At 41.5% G+C, this 21,224-nt stretch overlaps 1 protein-coding gene across 3 annotated transcripts in view; it reads left to right on the forward strand.

The window, feature by feature from the left end:
* The window catches only part of MTHFD1L (methylenetetrahydrofolate dehydrogenase (NADP+ dependent) 1 like), a 246,840-nt gene that overhangs the window by 128,462 nt on the left and 97,154 nt on the right, over positions 1-21,224 (forward strand). Inside the window, exon 1 of one of the 3 annotated variants that reach the window (XM_025180633.2) lies at positions 13,098-13,237. The exons of the other annotated variants lie outside the window; for them this stretch is intronic. Within the exon in view, the coding sequence (XP_025036418.1) occupies positions 13,171-13,237 (67 nt within the window). The 5' untranslated portion in view covers positions 13,098-13,170. Of the gene's footprint in view, positions 1-13,097; positions 13,238-21,224 lie in introns of those variants that run through there. 3 annotated transcript variants of the gene reach the window in all.

A 21,224-nucleotide genomic window follows, 5' to 3' on the forward strand; every position in this document is an offset into this window, starting at 1 on the left:
TTGATGGAATTAATCAAGATTAATTCTGAGATGATGCATAGAATCACAGGAGAAAAAAGCAGCTACCATTGGAATTTTTTGTTAAATTTTATACACACACACACACACACACACACACACACACAAATATTGTGTGTGCATATAAAATAAAAATATGTATGATTTTGGTAGATTCAGTTGTATGACCATTATCAGAATACTCTCACTGAAACTAATGAACAGCATCCCAGCGTAATATTGATGGAGTAGAAGGCCTGGAGTCCCCAGCAGATTGCATTATTCAAACATTACCAGTTACATACTATGGTTTATGGGTTATATTGATTGATTGATTGATTGATTCTTTAAAGTAATTCTGTAGGATTATTTGGCAGGACATCCTTCATTCTGCCTGCTTCTGAGTATTTTACATTAACCTATGTCCACCCACCAGATTCTACAGAATATTGTACATACTATGTTGAGTCCAGTCCCTACTGCTGACTTTTTTTTATTTTAGTAGATAGGGTTTTTTTAAATATCATTCAGGAATTAAACACCTTAAATAGACTTGTTTGATTGAATAGCTATTTTTTAGTCTTAGAACTGGAATGACTTAATTATGGGCAGCTTGTTTGTAAGTTAACATTGCCTTAATATTTTCATTGTAAAGGGTTATTTTCAGTTGCTTTAAGCTTTCTCAGTCATTTACCTTTTCAGCTGAAATTCCATAGGTGTATGTTCAGGTAGAGAGTGGTTCCCCCCCCCCAAAAAAAATGTTTTAATAAAAAATGACTGAGTAGTTTTCAAACATGCAAGAAGGGGTCGGGGGTGGGGGGGATGCAGTTTGCAAAGAAAAGAAATGGTGACTTTTTCAAAACAAATGTTCCAGCAACTCAGCAAATGTGAGTGGGACCTTGAAACATGACAGAATAGAGCTGTGCCTTTTACTGGGAATGTGGAATTGATTGGCAGAGCTATAGATATTTGGAAAATATACTTTATGCCTGTGCCCTGGATTATGTCAAAACCAACAGTCTCAATTTTCTATTGGCAGTGCCTATGCATACATAGATGAACTGAATGGGAATTTCAATTGAATGGATGTTGCTTTGGGATTCCATTGGATGTGCACAATCTAAAGCCCGCTGCTTGAGAATTGTTTAAATTTATAGATGGAATCGATGTCTTCTGGGATTAAAACTCAGAAATTCCAGGTCCACCAGTCCTGTGCTACATGCAACTATACATGCATTGGTGAAACAGTATCACGATTTGACAGCTAATTTCTGGGATACCTTTATGAGTCTCAAAAGCAAAAAATAATTCTAAGAGTTCTCTCTGTGTTGATATTTTCTGCTAATCTGTTTTGCTCTACACATTTGAGTGGTCGGAGATTAAATGAGTGTGAAAGAAAAGGCAAAACAATGAACAGCCAATTATATGGACTTAAACTGTAGGTAGCGTATGCTGAAAGTTGCATAGGCAACAGTTGGTCATCGGCATTGTATTATACTGAAAATGGAATGATGGTAACGTGGATAGAAACCTGGCTAGATTGTCGGGCCCAACGGGTAGTGATCAATGGCTCAATGTCTGGTTGACAGTCGCTTTCAAGCCGAGTGCCCCAAGGATCAGTTCTAGGGTTGGTTTTGTTCAGCTCTTTATTAATGACCACGATAAGGGGACGGATTGCACCCGCAGCAAGTTTGCAAATGACACTAGGCTAGGGCGAAAGGTAAGTACGTTGGAGAGTAGGGATAGGGTCTAGAGGGACCTAGACAAATTGGAGGATTGGGCCAAAAGGAATCTGATGAGGCTCAACAAGGACGAGTGCAGAATCCTGCATCTGGGATGGAAGAATTCCAAGCATTGTTACAGGCTGGGGACCAATTGGCTAAGCAGCAGTTTGGCAGAAAAGGACCTGGAAATTACGGATGAAAAGCTGGATATGAGTCAACAGTGTGCCCTTGTAGCCAAAAAGGCTAATTGCATGTTCTGCTGCGTTAGGAGGAGCATTTGCAGCAGATCTAGAGAAGTGATTATTCCTCTTTATTTGACACTGGTAAGGCCACATCTGGAGTATTGCATCCAGTTCTGGGCCTCCCACCATAGAAAGGATGTGGACGCATTGGAGAGGGTCCAGCACAGGGCAACCAAAATTATTAGGGAGTTGGAACACATGACCTATGAGGAGAGGCTGTGGGATTTGGGCTTATTCAGTCTGCAGAAGAGAAGAGGGGGGGATTTGATAGCTGCCTTCAACTTCCTGAAGGGAGGTTCCAAAGAGGATGGAGAGAGGCTGTTCTCAGTAGTGATGGAAGAAAGAGCAATGGTCTCAAGTTAGTGGGGAAGGTCTAGGTTGGATATTAGGAAAAACTTTTCACTAGGAGAGTGGTGAAGCACTTGAATGAGTTACCTAGGAAGGTGGTGGAATCTCCATCCCTGGAGGTTTTTAACTCCCAGCTTGACAAAGCCCTGGTTTAGGATGATTTAGTGGGGGCTGGTCTTGCTTTGGGCAGGGGTTGAACTTGATGACCTCCTGAGGTCTCTTCCAGTCCTAGGATTCTATGAAAAACATACACTGTATATAAACAAAACTATAGAATTTGTCTTATGTCAATAAAACTAGGTTATATTAAAAACATAGTGACCATTCTGTTGATTTAGTGAGCTAGGCTCAATTGCTCAAACGCTGCTACTCAATCCAGATAGGTTGGTAGAAAACACTTTTCTGTAGAAACATTGCAGGCTCACTAAAGCTACATTGGGCCACATTTCTAGCACATTCCAAATCAACATTTAATAAACTCCAGATAGACTGTGGCTCTTACGTGTTGAAGAAGGAATACACCGTGGAATCTCTTCAGTACACACATTATGGCTAAACCAGTTCAGGTGAACAGCAGAACTGAGCAAATTGGTGTATGTTTTTGTAGATTGGGTGTTCACATTAGATAGTGACTAAGGATTGTTTTTTTGTTATATAAAATTGTATTAAACTGAGTTGTCCCTCCTACAGGAGGGGAACAGACATCTCTTGAAAGTATCATTAAAATAGTGAATTGTGGTGCGATTCCTACTCTAATACCTTATTTTTCATTTTGGCATTGTTTTCATTTTATACCTTTTTATAACTCTTGTGCTTAACTTGATGGTAATAAAAATGAGGGATTAGATTTGAACGCATTAAGAGCACGTGTGCTACAACTTTTAAACTTTAGGCAAACTTATATGTCATTGTTGGCTTGTATGTCTTATTTTTTGGCTCTATTTAATGCTTGATTTACTATGTTGATAACATTATTGAAGTTGACAAATGCAACTTTTAGAATGTCTACACTGCTTCACTTTAAGACTACAAGGGGTGAATTGTAACACAAACCAAAGTTCTGTAACTTTCCTATGTAGATGCTGCAGGTTCAAACAGGGCTGCATTAATGCAAAATAAGAACCTTTAATTTCATGGCTGCTACGTCCACATGGGGGAGTTACAGTGCAGCATGCTGATGTACACTGCCAGCTGCACTCCCATAGTCCAAAGTGTGGGGTTGTATAGACATGCCCTTTGTTTCCTTGCAAATATGTAATGAGCTAACGCTTCCAAAAGACCATCAATGTAAACTCTGATTATAATTTCAGAGTGGGAATGTAGCTCAGGAACAGGGCAGATGCTTCTCATGCATGAGGACGCTGCCTCCATCCCCGTAGCACAAGCAGAGGTCCCAAAGGGTTGGATAAATAGTCTCATCAATCAGGGATTGCAGACTCAGTTTTTACTGCAGCCAGTTTGGCATTCAGCATGCAATTTGGGTCCCTTCATTACAGCATTTGTAAAAAAAAGTACACAAAAAGTTAGAGTTCAGAGAAGGTCATGTATAATTTTTTATCCTTTATCATTTTGAAGAGCGTGTGAAAGAAATGTATATGATACAACTGTAACCCTAGGAAAAGGTGAATAAAGGAGGGACCTGAATATTGTACAAATACTTGAGTGATTATTAATAGTAGGTTGCAAAGGGACTTCTCTTGCTGAGTTGGCTAAATGAAGTTTGATGATCTTAAATCGAAAATGGAGAAATTCACATTAGTTATTAGACAAATGGCTTAACTAGGAGGAGAGGGAGATAAATTGGTTTGTACTTTAGCTGAGTTAGCTAAAAATCGTGGTAGGTAATGTTACAATCTTGTTCTCTGTAGGAATTGGGGACTGTATGACCCAAATGGTTTTATCTCACCTATCAGTTGTGATTCTATAGTAGGATCAGTATAGTGTTCTACAAGTTGAGTTACTTTCCCACAGTGATTTTCAGCAGCTGAATTCTTCCTTCTTTCCCAAGAATACTAAGTAAAAAAAATAAAAGTCATTTCAGTAATTTTATGAGGCAGGCTGTAGATGTAGTTTGTGTCTGTATCCTGAATGATAGGATTTTAAAAATTTAGCAGACAACTTCTAATTAAACAACTAACCCCACTAGCAAAGTTCATGGGCAGCCCTGGAAGTTTCTAGAATTGGCCATGCAGGTCAAGGTTCCTCTGCATTTCTCATGCATTTAGCTGGTTCTTTTTCTTGTTGAACAGTGTATGAAAAAGCATGCTATTTGTTCATATTAACTTGTTCGTGAGTTCAAAACATTTATTTTCTTCCTTGCAGGCTCTCAGCAGCAAACTGCTCTCTTTCTAGGCTCCCTGCATAATCTTGAAGAGTAATTTATATATTGTGTCATACATTTCAACATATTTTTCCCATCGAGACCTGTTGCTAACACAGTGAAATACTGTTCCTCCTGCAGGTGATTACTAGATGTCCCTTTTCACAAATTCATAAAACATGGGTCAGTAACTTTGTCAAAATTGCCATTCCCGGTAACATCCTCATAATCAATTCATGTAGAGAAGATACCCTCCAGCTAAAATTAAATATGAATGAAAATAAAAAAGAAGCTACTTTCCATTTTTATATGTTTCACCAGACACAGGTTAAAGGTTGTGCTTAAATCATGATGAAGTCTCCTGTCCTTGCCAAGGTAAATTGGCATTAACCTGCATTATGGGGAAGCACAGAGTTGAAGAAACTGTCCCTTACAACATGTTTGTCTTAGTGAATGAAGAATGTGGGGGATTGAAGCACTTTCAGGCCATTGGGCAGACAGTGGTTCAGTAATCCCCAGAACCCTAGAATGGCCTTGCCAGGCAGTCTCTGCATCTAGTTGCCAACCTGGTGCTCCCTGAGTTTTCCCAGATGTTGGGAGGGGAGGAGGAGGGAGATAGAGGGCCAAAGATCAAGGGAGGAGCATCTTAGGGTACGTCTAGACTACCCTTCTGTCGACATAGAGCATCCAGACACATTGAGTTCTGTCGACAAAGCAAGCTGCTTTGTCGACAGAACCCCGTAGTCTGGACGCAACCCTACAGGCAATAACACCTTCTGTCGACAGAAGATGTTATGCCTCGTAAAATGAGGTATACCAGCGTCGACAAAACTGCTGAGTTCTGTCGATGTTATGTCGACAGAACTCAGCGGTAGTGTAGACGCTGGTATAGTTTTGTCGACAAAAGTCCACTTTTGTCGACAAAACCCGGTAGTCTAGACGTACCCTTAGAGTCACCTCTTCCTGATACATCAGACCAGCCTTTCCTAGACTACTTTCAACCTCTCTGCTCTCTGTCCAGTTTGGGGTATGGTTGCTGCACTCTCCCTACCTCCAGCAGAGGGTTCCCAATCAGTCTCAGCAGTAAGATGGGTATACCCCATCCCAGTTATTCCCCCCTTGGCAGGGAGCAGGGGAAGGAAAAGGGTCAGGCCCTTGGTTTACCAGTTGGCTCCTATGTACTGTCCAGAGTCTTCTGTGAATCGCTCTGTCCAGAAGCAGCAAACTGGCTTCCTCCTTTCAGATTCACTCTCCTCTCCTTGATCGGCTGAGTCCCCTTTTAAGCTGATCCTTCATCTGGAGCATGCTCTGTAGCTGCTTAGGTATGGGGACCTTCTTGGGCTAGTACAGCTCCTTCACACCCTTAACCTCTTTAGACTCTGTGACCCCAGTACAGGGAGGAAACTTCTAGCTTTAACAGCAACCTGATATATATCTTAGAATTTAACTTTACATAGGAGTGATTGATGTCTCAATATTTGGCATGCCTTGAATGATTGGACCAGAAGATAGAAATATTGATCATTCTCATCAACACTGCTTTCTGCAGTGTGACCTGTGGTCTACAAGCTACACTGCCTGTGTACAAACAAAAAACAGGACTGTGTAGCACTTTAAAGACTAACAAGATGGTGTAATAGGTGATGAGCTTTCGTGGGCCAGACCCACTTCCTCAGATCAAATAGTGGAAGAAAATTGTCACAACCATATATACCAAAGGATACAATTAAAAAAATGAACACACATGAAAAGGACAAATCAAATTTCAGAATGGAAGGGGGACAATGGGGGGGGGGGTAGGTAAATGTCTGTGAGCTAATGATATTAGAGGTGATAATTGGGGAAGCTATCTTTGTAATGGGTAAGATAATTAGCGTCTTTATTCAAATTTGCATGTAAAGTGTCGAATTTAAGCATGAATGACAGTTCAGAGGATTCTCTTTGAAGTGAAGTCTTAAAAAGTCTTTGAAGCAGGATGCAGGTAGTCAAGTCATTGAGACAATGTCCTTTCTGGTTGAAATGGCAAGAAACTGTTTTTTCTTTGTGATCCTGTCTAATATCTGTTTTGTGGGCATTGATCCTTTGGCAAAGTGTCAGACATTTGTCCAATGTACACAGCGGACGGACACTTTCGGCACATGATTGCATAAATTATATTTCTGGATGTGCAGGAATATGTTTTCTTGATCTTATAACTCACTTGGTTGGGACCAATAATGGTATCAGCAGAGTGAATATGTGGACAAACACTTTTTGTTTTATAACCAAAGCAGAAGTGTCAAGATACACTGCCTTCTCCCTTCTGATAACTGTGCACATTTGAACACACACATACACACACAGCCTAACCTTTCATGTTAGTTGATTTAACACTGTGTTCCCGCTCTGTGATTTATGGCAGTCTCCAAGGATATTACTTGCTGCTGCAGAAAACATGCTTAGTCAGCACACTCTGTTTCCCTTTGCTATCACTTCTGTGTGTTTCCACTGCTATTAAAAAGCCATTGTATTCAAAGATGCCTATTAAAATGTTGTTCTACTTTCGCTCAGAACAAACTCCTCGGTCATCACAACATTTTCATGAGATAAACAAAACTGTAAAATCAATGGTTAGAAGAGGTTCTCAGGCTAATAGCCCTGGGGCTGAATGGAGAGAGGACTGATTTTTCAGTGAAACTGTCCTAGGTCTCTCTCCTTCCCCTCCTTGATTTTTTTCAGAGCCAATGTTGACTTTTCCAAGCACAGTTGCAAAGCCTCTCTCTCTTCCTAGATTTTTTTCTGAGGTGGACTAGGGGTCTGAAGGTTGAAGGGAGAAGGTGTTTAAGTCCCATAAAATTATACTTTATGCTCAGAGATTTAGAGTTGTAGTTTTACAAATAAAAGTAAATACCTATATATATTCCTGATATTGAGATGTCCAGAATTAAAGGACAACTTAGTTGTAAGAAAACCCATTTCACCTGAAAGTATTGAATACATTACTGCTGTAGTTAAAAGGAAAAAAGAAACAGTTATAAAATTACAGGCTGTCCCCCAGCAGAATTCTTTTAAAGGTGTGAACAGCACTGGTCAATAACCTTGTCTCTCAAATTGCTCAGTGAGATCTCCTGATGCTGCTGTTGTGTTAACTGTTGTTCTATACAACTCCACATAAAAAGTAAAGAGGTTTTATTTTTTTAACACTGCAATAATTCTTCTCTAAGCTGTGATCTATTCAGCAAGAGAAAATATATAGTTACCTTGGTAATGTCATTAAGTACACTCTTTTGAAAGGCAGGGTCATATGTCCTAGAAAAGGGAAATTTTAACACTTTAGAGGAAAGTGTAGGGTTTTTTTTCCTTGTAGCAAAGGTATTAAAAGGACTGTTGGGAAAAAATCACAATTCTGTCTGAATTCTTCTATCTACTGTTGCTACAAACAAGATCTAAAATTACAGCTGGCATTACAGAGAAAGTACTTTATTTCTATTTTTCAGTTAATTCATTTGTGATGGGGAGCAGTCACAGAAGACCTCCTGGATTGTGCACTGGTGTGATGATTATGCCACTGACATCCACCACCTTGCTCCTTAGGGCTCCATACCATCCTGTCCTGCTGGGCCAGATTCTCTTGTCTCCAACAAACAAGGCACAGAGTTGGGGTTGCTGCCCCACTGAAGAGCAGTGCAGACACTGAACTACTTCAGCTCAGGGAGAATTCAATTTAAAGCTGTTTTATGGGCCAGTTTTCTTTCTGAAAACTGGCCCATAAATCAAATGAAGAGGAAGCATAGTCTCAGTGGTGTTGCAATCAGGAGATCACAGTTCTGTATCCTGCTAGCTGGCCTGAATAAATAGGTTTTCTTGTCTCAGTTTCCCCATATATAAAATGGGAATAATAATACTGACTCACATTAATTGTTGCGTAAGTATTAAATGTATGTGTAGCATGTGAAAGCACTTAACTCAATTAGCTAGAGGTGGTTGGAAAATGAGCTGACACCCTCTCACCTCCAAGAATTTCAATGAAAACTTTTAAAAACATTGTTTCTGGTGATATTTTCAATGGGAAAAGTTCTGCTTGCTGGTAGAAATCAGGAAACATAAATTTTCAGTTGAAAACATAAATACTTTGATTCAGAAATGCTGCTGTGGTGCCTAGTGTTAATTGTAGCTTAGGTACTTTTACTGGATCACCTTCTGCATAAAGTCGTGAAATGAACTGGTGGGGGTCCTGCCACTGCCAATTATCAGAGCCCATTTGACTCAAGTGCATGCATCCTTGGCAGCCTTCCTACCACATCTCCCTATCCAAGACATCTGCAAAGCCACACGTTCATGGTGCCAGAGATGAAGCTGGGTTCAGCAGAGCTGTGTTGCTGTCTACACATCCATTAACTCCTACCTGCCTTCATTGGTACTGCTTGGAGTCACCTACTGTGAATGTGAACAAGCACTTGAAAAAGAAAAGACAGTTACCTTTTCCCATCTCTGGTGTCCTTCGAGATGTGTTCCTCATGTCCGTTCAACATCCTGCCCTACTTCCCCACTGTCAGAGTTTCTGGCAAGAAGGAACTGAGATTGGGGGAAACAAGTGGTGCCTGCAGAGGGGATGGGGCAGAGGCAGCTTTGTGCTGCCCTTCCCCCCATCACCGCCTGAGCAGCTTCCATTAGCCAGGAATTGGCTAATAGGGGTGCAGGCAGCAGCACAACACATGGAGACCCTCTGCCCTTCACAGCCAGGTGCTGCACATAGAGAGAGCATAGGGCCAGCAGGCAGAGGCAGCTTGCCTGAGCATGGCTGCACTGCTGACTGGGAGCTGCCTGCAGAGTACAGCATCTTTCAAAAAAGTGTTTTGGTTTTTTTTAAGAACCACCTCTAGACGGCAGTTTCACTTTCGAAAAGCCCTTTTTCGAAAGAATGCACGGCCGCCATTATACAAACGAAGCACGGGAAATTCAAATCCTTGCTTCAGTTACAATTTCAATCTGTCTGATTTACATCCCTCTTTCAAAAGTCTAGACATGACTTCTGGGAGTGAGTTTGGCTCTAGGCTAAGGCAAATTCCCTCCCAGAGCTTGTACTCCTTACTCCTGCACCCCAACACTCTGCTCCAACGTGGAGGCTCCTCTTTCCCTCCTGAATGCCAGTCTCCTGCCCCATCTAAATGCAAGTGAGTGAGTTTCTGGGAAGGAGTAGGTGGTGCTTTGGGAAGTGCTTGAGGCCTCCGAGAAAGGGCATGATGAATCCTGAGTTGCCCTTAGCGCCAAAGAACGATTTTAGGCATGGAAAGGTTGAAGACCTCTGGCATAGGGCATCTTTCAGTTGATACTGTTACAGTTAAGGATAAGCAGTCCTGTAAGTTTGGAGGTTCAAGTGAATGACCACATATTCAGCCAAATTGAGTGGTAAAATGCTATATCTTTGGTGTCCAACTAGTTCTGAATCAATACCCACTATAGTGGCTACTGCTATAGCAGACTAGCCACACTCAACCAGCTAAATAGCCACATGTGGCTGTTGGGTTTCCAGGTGTCTGGTTTTGAACTGGACAGACCTGTATTTGAGCTTTCTGTTTGGGAAACAAATTGAGAAAATAGAAATGTCCGATATTTTCTAAATACGATGTAATGAAGATTGTGATATAATGTCAAGTGTGTCCGGTATTTGTGTTGAAACCATCTGGCAAACCTATGTGGCTAGCATGTTGGACACCATGGTGCTATATCTATTCAGTGTGGTGTGCCATGCAGTGAAACTGGAGCTTAAATCCTTTAAAGCAAGTTGAATTACTAATTCCTTACAGAATGAAAAATGTTTCTCGTGTCCATTAGAGTATCCTCCAGAGTGTGTCCCTCAACTGTCTGGTAGCTGCAACATCCTTCTCTTCTAGATCCACAAACTGTCATTTCAATATGGTGCAGTAGACATGTATGGACAATGAAAATAGGACCATGTGTGTCAGAGTATTTCAGAGAACGAGTACTAGCTGAATTGACTGGAATCTGAGGACACATCAGAAGTAAAGGAAACAGAGAAACTTCATTTAAAATTCTGAATAAGATAGAGCTTACTAAATTCCAAAATCAGTCATAAGGATAGAGCGACAGGTCTGATGAATTGCAAGAGTCAAAATGGACAAACATCTGGTTTATTCATCCCTAGTAGCAGTAACAAAAATGTGGTATCCTGTTAGATAAATCATGGATCCAACCTAGTTTATTTTGGCATCTTTGCACCTCGGTACTTGTGGCTTAAACAAGAATTTTTCAGTACATTACAGCTAACATGCCTTGAGCTCCAGGTTCAAAGTTCATGTACGCCTGTGACTTTGAACTCTTCTTTTCCTGAGTTTACCAGGAGACAGCTGCACCAGAACAGATATGTTTACATCAGAGGAGTAAAAGGCAGCTCACTGTTCATAGTTTCCATTTCCTTTTGCATTGTTCAGGAATTCAGGTTCACAATTCTGTGTCCTGAAACTTAACTTTATGTGTATGTGTCTGACTTGGTGCTTCCAATACAAATGTTTTGTTTTGATTTTGATTTGTTGATAGAAAGTGTTGATAGGAGGGAAGATAGTTTCATCTGAAATCAGCCTCCATTTACAAGAAATCCTATTGTGGAATTCCGTAGCTTTACTGATTAAAAATGCTTCTCTTTTTGTAACAGTCCATAAACCTAAACTTGTGTACACAGCTTAATGTGTAACTGTTTTACATATTGAGTTATAGCTTGATAAATGTATTTTTAGGTGAAGAAACTTTACTATTTTTCTAAAGTGGTCATGACTATGAAATCTGATCAGCTGCATGAACTATAGAACTGTTCAGATATTTCTGACATCCTTCATACTGTTCAAGAAATAAAATATCCCCAATTGTGTATAGCAAGGCAATAATTCCATTGAGAGATTCTTGTGATGACATAAAATCATGATAGGGAACCATTAGAGAGGTTTGCACATACCCATCCTGACCCTAAAGTAGAATTATAGACCGTAGTGACAAGTACCTACTTGTAGAAAGTTGGAAAAGAATCATTTCCCTTTGGTTTTTCTTTTATACCTCTCCCACAAATATCTCTTTCTTGTTGTTATCCTTTTTCCTGTCTCAATGTGTTTCTGAGCTTTCTCTTATTTCCCCTGTCCCTATGGCCAAACCCTTAGGGGTGTTTCGTTTACATACTGCATCTGTTTCCTAAGTAAGCTTGTTTTGCTTTTTAATTGTTTTGGTGGCTGAATTGACCAAAGTATAACGAAATTAAGTGACTTGTCTAAGGTCCCATAATAATTTGCTGTTTTGGGTTTTGCCCAGTATAGAGTATAATCCTCTTCCAATCTGCTCTCACTTTATTAAAATGTACCTGCTTTTTAGATTAAGTGAATTTTAAGCAAAACAGAAAAAAACCATTGCTATTTGAACCTGTTTTAGCCATTTGATGTAGGATGAATGTATAGATCATCCCTGTGAGATTTAAGTGCCCTTTATATTTCTATATTGTGTATATGTTTAATATTTTTTCTCTAGTAACAGACACCAGATACTACTACTGTACAATACAAAATTTAGAGAAGCATTAAACCACAAAATATCAACAGAAAAAGTTTGTATTCCTGTAATAGATTCTCGTTTACAATAGGATCCTTTTACACATGTGTGCAAGTGTGAAGTAGCCTTAATATGGCTGTAAATTGCTTTTATATGCCGGTTATGCTTGAGGTCCATTTACACTATCATCAATTTTAAAGAGATCTTAATGTGACCAAGAATCCAGCTTTAAGTCTTCTCAAAGAAGTTAAGCTGCAGTTCAGATAGTTCCCTACCATTTCAGCTAATTAAAGTTAACCTTATTATAGTAAATCTAAATGAAAAATGTTCATACAGCATCTGTTGAGTTCTGATCTCTTGAAAAAGGAATCCTAAATTATGAATATGTTTGCATTCTGTGTACATTGTAATATCTGACTGCCTTCCAGTAGTGCGTTAAGCCATGTGACTAACATCTGTCATGTAGCCTTGGTTCTCTCATCCGCTCCCCAGAGGAAGATGTGCAGTGAGTGTCTGGATTTGTTTGTTTTGGTTTTAATTATTTATTAAATAAAAGTGAACTAGTAAACTGTACACTTGTGAACAGTCCATTGTGAGAGGGAAAATGTACGTAGATGCTTCATTTATGGAGTCAAAGGTATAGATGTTAAAAATAGAGTAATATGCACTCTAATTTTTTAATCAAGCCCCAGTTGTTTTAATAAAAGCTCAAAGCTGCTGCAGTTTTTTTATACACATTTTTAATGTGCACTGTCCCAAAAGCTGTTTTCAAATGTTTAGTATACAATCTACTGCAGGAGCTTTACAACAAATCATTAACAACAAAGAACACAGATGGGGGTTTTTAAAAGAAACAAATCAAAAGTGAAAAATCTGGGATTATTCTACTGTAGCTTTCTTTACAAAAAACATAATTGTGTTCTGTTCTCTATAGGTTCTTAAAGCACATTCATCACCATATCTGAGCACCTTCCAATAGCGCATGGAGCAACATGACTAGCCAGCAGTCATGTGGTGTTTCTTTCTCATAATCTCCCCAAAGGGAAAAAGCATGGGGAGCGGAATGTCTTATTTTGGTATGTTGGTTTCTTAAATAAATATGCCTGTTGTTACTTGTTTATATTAGACAAGGCAAGGTCAAAGAATGTGCCTTGCACTTGGAGAAGAAAGTGGTGAGGATTTGTTGGTCCTTAATTCCTGGAAGCGTTCATTCCACAGCATTGAACTATCCCCAGAGAAAGTTCTTTCTCCTGCACAGACCAGCTTTACTTCGATTGTTAAGAGTTCCATTCTGCCAGAACAGCTGAGTTGTTAAGCACGTTCTTTATTTTGGATGGTTATTTAGATATCCTGGGCGTAGGCCATGGAGAGCTTTGAAGAGCAGGGTCAAAGCCTTGATTTAATTCAGTGTTTTATGGGAAGCCAAGTGTAGAGAGCAACAACAGGTGTAATGTGTGCATGGTAGCCTATCACACTGAAGAGACATGCTGCAGTGTTTTCTACTTGTGATCCCAATAATGAATTTGATTTCTAGAGACCTGCTAAACTTTCTTTATTTTAAAACCACCATGCTGAGTGTTTTATTTGAAAAACAAAACCCTTTTGAACCCTTTTCTATGAAACTGGCCACCTAGTCTGTTTCCTCTGAGAGAATGAAAAGTGACAACCTTGCTACTGTAGTATATTTTGCCTCCTTTGGAGGACTGGAACAAGTTCAGAAAGAAGAACATTCATAAAGACTACCTTTTTACTGGATATACTAATGCAAGATTCAAGGGGGGGGGGGGGCGTTGTTTTTTGTTTTAAATCTGTTTTAAGGTTGGTTTTTTTTTTTTAAATTCTGCTTGTGGAAAAAGTCAGGCAGTAAGCGAGTCACCTTTCCAGAAACAAATTTTGGCTGATTTGACATTACACATTTTACTGTGTAATTGACTTTGTAGTATTTTTCTGATGGAGAAAAACTATGATTAGCAATTACTTGTCATGAACATGACTTAGCAAGGGGTTATTTATTATATATTTATTTCTTGCTGAAAATCCTTTACATATCATGTGCAATAGCTAATTGCACTTTTGTTTTGGAGACAAACATACACAATATAAATTATAATCCTGAAATAAAGCAATACTTTTGCCCTCTTTTAAGTTAATAGTTTTTTTCATAATAGCTGGTTAAATGGTTTCCTTAATCTTGTAATCATTGAAATAAAACCAGTTTGAACCTTCCAAAGTCCCCATAGACTCTATTTTCTTGTGTTTTCATTGGCACGCTGATTTGAAAGCAGGAAATAATATAAAAGTGATTTCACTGATTATTTGAACACAAACAGGATTCAAAGTACAAGAGTTTGGCACATTACTTAATCTTCTCGTTACTCTGCATTTTATTTCCTTTGCAGTTGGTAGCCTTCGTCCCAGCAACTTTTCTACTGCATCCTGTTTCCTTCCTCATACAGAAGTCAAGCTCTGACATACCTGACTTGTCTTTCTCCCACTTTGGCCTTTAAAATAAGAAAATCCATCCTGCCTTTATCTGTATTGTCAAAAACTAGCTTTATTCAGATTGTACAGGGTTAAATGCATTTATAAAATGTTGAGTTTTTAGGGCATGTGATCATTTGAAGGGAAAGAGGACTTAGAAAGTTGAAGAGTTGTAGATGTCTAGCTGAACAAATAAAGGTGTTCCCCTTCACTGAATTCTGGGATTTACCGCCATCTTTTAATGCAATGGGACTCTGGAAAGCCAAGGAACATCATGCATGTTGGTTTGATGTCTGGCTGGGAGACTGCAAAATCTGGTGTCCCCCTTTTCAGAGATAAGATACAATTGAGATGAGAATGTGCAATGAGTAGTTCTGTGGCACCTTAGAGCCTAACAGAAATATATATAGTGAGTTTGTTGGGCGAAAGAGAAGTTCTGGGGAAGGGCAGTCAAGAAGCAGAAACATTCTTGATTTGTAGGGAAACAGTCATACCCAGATCAATAGAAACCTGAACAAAAGATTGGATGTAGTTTAAACGTTTGTGTGTGTGTGTGTGTGTGTGTGTGTGTGTGTGTACGCACAATATTTGTGGACCTTGTAATAAACAGACATGACTGTCACTGTTGCTGAAGTCAAATGCAGAAAGGTGATGAGACCTTTTTCACATTGTATGTCAGATTTGTCTTCTGTGGCTGAAGACAGAAAGTGGTCCAAAAAGTGACATAAATCTTTATATGGAGTAGGGATGTATAGTGTAGTTGATTAACTGGTAAGGAAAAGCTTATAGTTTAATGCTATGGACTACATGCATTTCCTGCCCCCTCCCCTCCACCAGTAAATTGTTTAGCAGGCTGGCCAGCAGCCCCACTCAGTTCCAGCTCATGCCAGGTCCCGGAGCTCAGCCCCACCCCAGACAGTGACTGCTGCCTCCCCACACTACTGCCTCTGTATCACGGGGCAACAGGCAGCTTGTCCGCGAAGGGAGGCAGCATTGCAGAGAGGCAGGGGTCTCCTCTGGAGTGGGGCCAAAGCACATTGGCTGCAACCCCACCTCCGGGGACTATAGAATAGTTGAGTAACCAATAAGGGTTCATGAGATTAATCAATTAACCGATATTTAACATCCCTTATATGTATCTTAAGGACTTTTCTGAGGTTATATTTACATGTCAATGATGGGCAAGAATGTAGTGAAGTTGTATTCATCTTTGGCAATAGGTAGAAAACAGAGGGCAAGCTCCAGTTCAAAAGTTTGCCACAGTTAGCCCCTGGTGGGCTGTCGCCACTATATATAAAATGTGCTTCTGCGGGTATGGGTGCCTGTATCTCCCATTGCCTGCGGATCATCCTTTCAGGCCAGTGGTGGCTGCAGGAAGTGGCACAAACCAGGACACCACTTTCCACAGCTCCTATTGGCCGAGAATGGTGATCTGCGGCCAGCAAGAGCTGTAAGCACCCATACCTGCAGAGGCACAGGTAAATACTGTGACAACAGCCCATCAGGAGCTGATCCTGGTGAACCAGATCCATTCCATGGGCCGATAATCGCCCTCCAGTGCTCTAGCTATATTTGTAACATGGTTGTGACTTTGGTGTCCATGTTGATTATGCAAGAATTATGACTAACTCTGGGGTAGTAAGTTGCAAATGTGTAGCAGATTGATGTAATCAAAGCAATATTTTGGAGAAGTTGTGACACTAGCCTATAGTGAATCTGGAAAATGATGGCAGCAGGCTTATGTGGGGAAATCAGGTATTGAAGATGCAAATTTTTCCTGATTCACATTGGACCTCAGTGAAGATCATTTAGAGTTCATCAAGTATGATTTCAACTGGGTTAAGGGTTGGAGAATGAGTCTGTAAACACAGGTGGTACTAGAACGAAGGCTCTCTGCCTTACCCCATCTGCATCACTCACCACCCCAGGCTGGAGCCACAGCTGCAGAGCCCCAGGAGCGTAATCTCTAGGCCCCCTGGCCAGCAGCATGGCTAGCAGTCAGGAACCCCATAGGCCGTGGGGCAGGTGACCAGGACCCTGGGTGGCGGCAGGGATCGTGGGCTGGCGTCTGGGATACTGGCATGAGGCACAAAATCTGGTGTGTGTTGGACCATCCCCCACATCTCTGCTTCCCAGGTCTATGGTAAACACTGTGTCTTTCTGTATTTATTGTCAATGACTGGATGTTTAAAAAAATATTCAGTTCATAAGTAAAAAATACTGAAAATCCATGTGGATTCTTTCTGCTAGCATAATACATATTTTGTATTCAGAACTTATCTGAAAAACTGGGTTGGTGCACAAGGCAAAATAGAATCTAGCTTCAAGAGATTCAAACAGCAATTATCTGTAAATACCACTTGTTCCATAGTCTCCTTTACTTACTGTAGCCATTCTGTGAGTTGAATTGTTTTTTCAGATTCCTCTGTATCTTTGTGCAGGAACTCACTTTTATTATAGGAAAAATATTTGATGCAGATCAGATCCCTGACATTTTAACAATGGAAATCCTTGACACTGACTTTCAAAGGTTTATATGATTTGGCTGTGTTGCTTGAGACCTCTTTTTAAATCTTTTATTAAATATTCATTTTATGTACAATATATTTCTCTGTTGTTCCACTTCATAATGCTGCTAATGTTGGTTTAACTAACTGGCTTTGGAATGTTAGACCATGGGCCACTCACTAGGAACAAAATTCCCACATGTTAAATTAACGTTAAGCCACTTCTAAAACTATTTTAAAGTTATAATGAACCATTGTGCTTTGTTTCAGAGAGCCAGTTAAAGAACTTATCACTTTTGCCCACACCTTACCTGCCATCTAAGCAAGTTCCAACTCTGCTGAATATTTATGTCCAATAAAAATATAAGACAAAAATAAACATAATGTATGGCTTTGTTTGTAAAACAAGTGTCTTGACATAAGTTGATGCTCATGCGTGCATCTGTGATGTCTTAATTTAATTTTGTGTATTAAGTTTGGAAAGTGTGGTATTGTGCTAAGCAGAGATGTCAAGGAAAGAGAATTTTCATCCAGAAAATGTTTTTGAACTTTTTGGGGACAACATTAGTCCAAAAGCAGAATGATGGTCAAACATTCAAAATCATTCACAGGAGCAAGATTTTTCATAAATTTTGGTTGGATCAAAATTAAACAGAACCTTTCGGCTTGCTCAGACAGTGTGGCTGACTCTGTGGACTGCTGGGGAGATGGGGATCCTCTGGAATCTAGTACCCCATCAGGTGATCTGCCAGGGAGCTGAGGGATTTGCTCAGGAGAATATAGGCAGGAATTCAGGGCTGGTTTAAATCTAAACTTTTGATGGAATTGCCATTTCCTATGCAACATTTTGATTCCATCAATTCATTATTTTCTGGCAGGGAAACTATTCTACCAGAATTTTTTTTTACCGGCTCTAGTTGTAAACCTTTGATTTGCTAAATCAGTAGTGTACTTGCTTTAAAAAGAAATTCTTACTTAGTATATTTAAATTAGAATTACATGAAAAGCTTGGTTTGAAGCAATAGAATATGTAGCAGCTGGGGAAGAAAGATACTAGTACAAATGGCTCTACAGTAGGGATGTAAAATCCCATTTTATTGGTTAACTAGTTAAATGTAGTACAGCCCAGGCTGGGTCTGCTGGAGCCAGCTGGAGCACCCCACCTGCAGCAGGTCCTTCCGGGATGGAGTAGCCCCCTGCCCATGGCAGACGGGGAACTGTTCCAGCCTCCACCAGTTATCCAGAACCAGTAAGCCACACACATTAAGAATGAGGGTTACTGGTCAACCCAGTCACATCCCTACTCTACAGATACAACAATATTATTTCACTTAATATAGACATTTTCCCTTTGATATTTTTAACTCATAGATTAATAGTTTCATAGATTCCAAGGCTAGAAAGGATCATTGTGATCATCTAGTCTGGCTTCTATAACACAGGCCATAGAACGTCCCCAAAATCATTCCTAGAGCATGTCTTTTAGAAGAAATATTAAATCTTGATTTAAGAATTGTCAAGGATGGAGAATCCACCGCTACCTTTGCTAAATCATTCCGAAGATTAATTACTCCTACTGATCAGTTGCACCATATCAATATGATATGATAGGGGTTTAGTGTTTTAGGGTATGTCTACACTACAAAGTTAGTTCGAACTAACAGACGTTAGATCGAACTAACTTTCATAGGCGCTACTCTAGCGCTCCGTTAGTTCGAATTTAATTCGAACTAACGGAACGCTTAGTTCGAACTAGGAAAACCTCATTTCACGAGGATTAAGCCTAGTTCAAACTAGCTAGTTCGAATTAAGGGGTGTGTAGCCCCTTAATTCGAACTAGTGGGAGGCTAGCCCTCCCCAGGTTTCCCTGGTGGCCACTCTGGCCAATACCAGGGAATCTCGTCTGCCCCCCTCCCGGCCCCAGACCCCTTAAAGGGGCACGGGCTGGCTACGGTGCCCGTGCCAGGTGCAAGCCTGCCAGCACCCAGCCAGCAGACCCTGCACCTGGCACGGATCGAGCCACCCACCCGATGCCCCCCAGCCCTCGCCCTCTTCCCGAGACCAGGCTGGTGGCTCCCGGGAGCTTGCCCGGGACCGCAAGAGGCGGGCAACCACCCGGACTAGTGCAGACATCGTGGACCTCGTCCACAATCTCCACACTAGGCACAGGAAAGTGGCCATCTAGGGCAGGAGAGCTGCCAGCCTGACCACCCAGGAGCAGGTGTGCAAGAGAATCAAGGGGGTCCACTGAGACCCCCGACCCTGAGCCCTGAGCTTACAGTGGCCGTCCTGGGTCAGACCAAAGGTCCATCTAGCCCAGTAGCCTGTCTGCCGACAGCAGCCAACCCTAGGGACCCTGGAGGGGATGGACCGAAGACAGTGACCAAGCCATTTGTCTCGTGCCGTCCCTCTCCAGCCTTCCACAAACCTTGGGCAGGGACACCACTCCTACCCACTGGCTAATACTACTCCATGGACCCAACCTCCATCACTTGATCTCACTTCCCTTTAAACTCTGTTCTAGTTGTAGCCTTCACAGCCTCCTGCAGCAAGGAGTTCCACAAGTTGACTCTTTGCTTTGTGAAGAACAACTTTCTGTTACTACTTTGAAGCCTGCTACCCATTCCTTTCCTTTGGTGTCCTCTAGTCCTTCTTTATGGGAACTAATGAAGAACTTTTCTGTATGCACCCTCTCCACCCAACTCCTGCTTTTAGAGACCTCTATCCTGTCCCCCCTCCGTCTCCTCTTTTCTAAGCTGAAAAGTCCCAGTCTCTTTAGCCTCTCTTCATATGGGACCTGTTCCCAACCCCTGATCATTTTAGTTGCCCTCCCCTCTCCCAGCCTCTCTCTTCCCCTCTCCCACCTCCTTTTCCCAGTCTCCCCCAGTTTTGTTCAATAAAGACAGATTCCATTTTGGAAGACACGTTATCTTTATTTTGTACATCAAGAAGAGGGGCTAGGGAAGGGTAAGTGGAAGGAGGTGAGGGAGGAATGGGGCACGAGCCCCCGATGGGGAGGACTGGGCTGGCTCTGCGGGCTTCTGGGGGTGGAAGCTCTCCTGCAGCCCCCCAATTGCCCCCTCTCCCCAGATGGCAGCCTGTGGCAAGTGCAGCCGGGCTGATGGCCGAGTGGTGTGATGTGCCCAGTGTGGGTAGTCCGGGTACTCCAAGCCAGGACTGCTTTGCAAGCGGGGCACCCCTGAGAACTGTCCGTCCGGGGTGGGGGTCGGGACCCTTTAAGCACAGCCCTTGGCTAGCCTGAGACAGCATCTCCACACTCTTAAGTCCTCCTCTGATGCCCTGCCGGCACTGCTTCCGGCCATCCTTAACCCCGGTTCAGGGTCCACTTAATGTGGACATGCTAGTTCGAATTAGCAAAATGCTAATTCGAACTAGTTTTTTAGTCTGGATCCGTTAGTTCGAATTAGCTTAGTTCGAATTAACTAATTCGAACTAAGTTAGTTCGAATTAACGTTGTAGTGTAGACGTACCCTTGTTTGCTTGAATGTTGTCTCGGAGTAGATCCATCATGAATACACCCTGTTTTTCAATTTTGAAATTGCGTGTTTGTTCTGTGCAAACATGGGCCACACGTTAAATTTTCCCAAAATTCAGGGGGTTTCAGATCCGGATCCATCCCTATTTAGTAAAAATATGTGATATGGGAGAATAGAGAAAAGTAGGATTACCATATGTCCAGCTTTTCTGGACATGTCCTCCTTTTCACTTATTAAATCTTCGGCCAGACGGCTTTTTTAAATGGCTAAAAATGTCTGGGATTTTGCCCTGCAAAAGGGATCATGGAGGAGGCACGGCATGTGCCCATCCTTCAATTGAACATTCGGAGCCGTGTGCCCAGACATGAACAGCCGCTCTGCGTATGCGACCCAGCACCTGGAGGGAAAAGCACATGGCTATGGCAGTGGCCACTCTGGTGAGACCCAGGGCAGGTCCGATGTTGGGGAGATTGTCTCCTCGATGGAGTCACTGCCCCACTAGGTTCTGTCCCCAGCTCTGGGGGAGGAAAGGGACATTGGGTTAGAGCAGGGAGCTGGGGATGCCAGGCTCTGGGGGA

The sequence above is a fragment of the Pelodiscus sinensis genome, chromosome 3 (assembly GCF_049634645.1).
Source record: "Pelodiscus sinensis isolate JC-2024 chromosome 3, ASM4963464v1, whole genome shotgun sequence".
Classification (NCBI taxonomy): Eukaryota; Metazoa; Chordata; order Testudines; family Trionychidae; genus Pelodiscus; species Pelodiscus sinensis.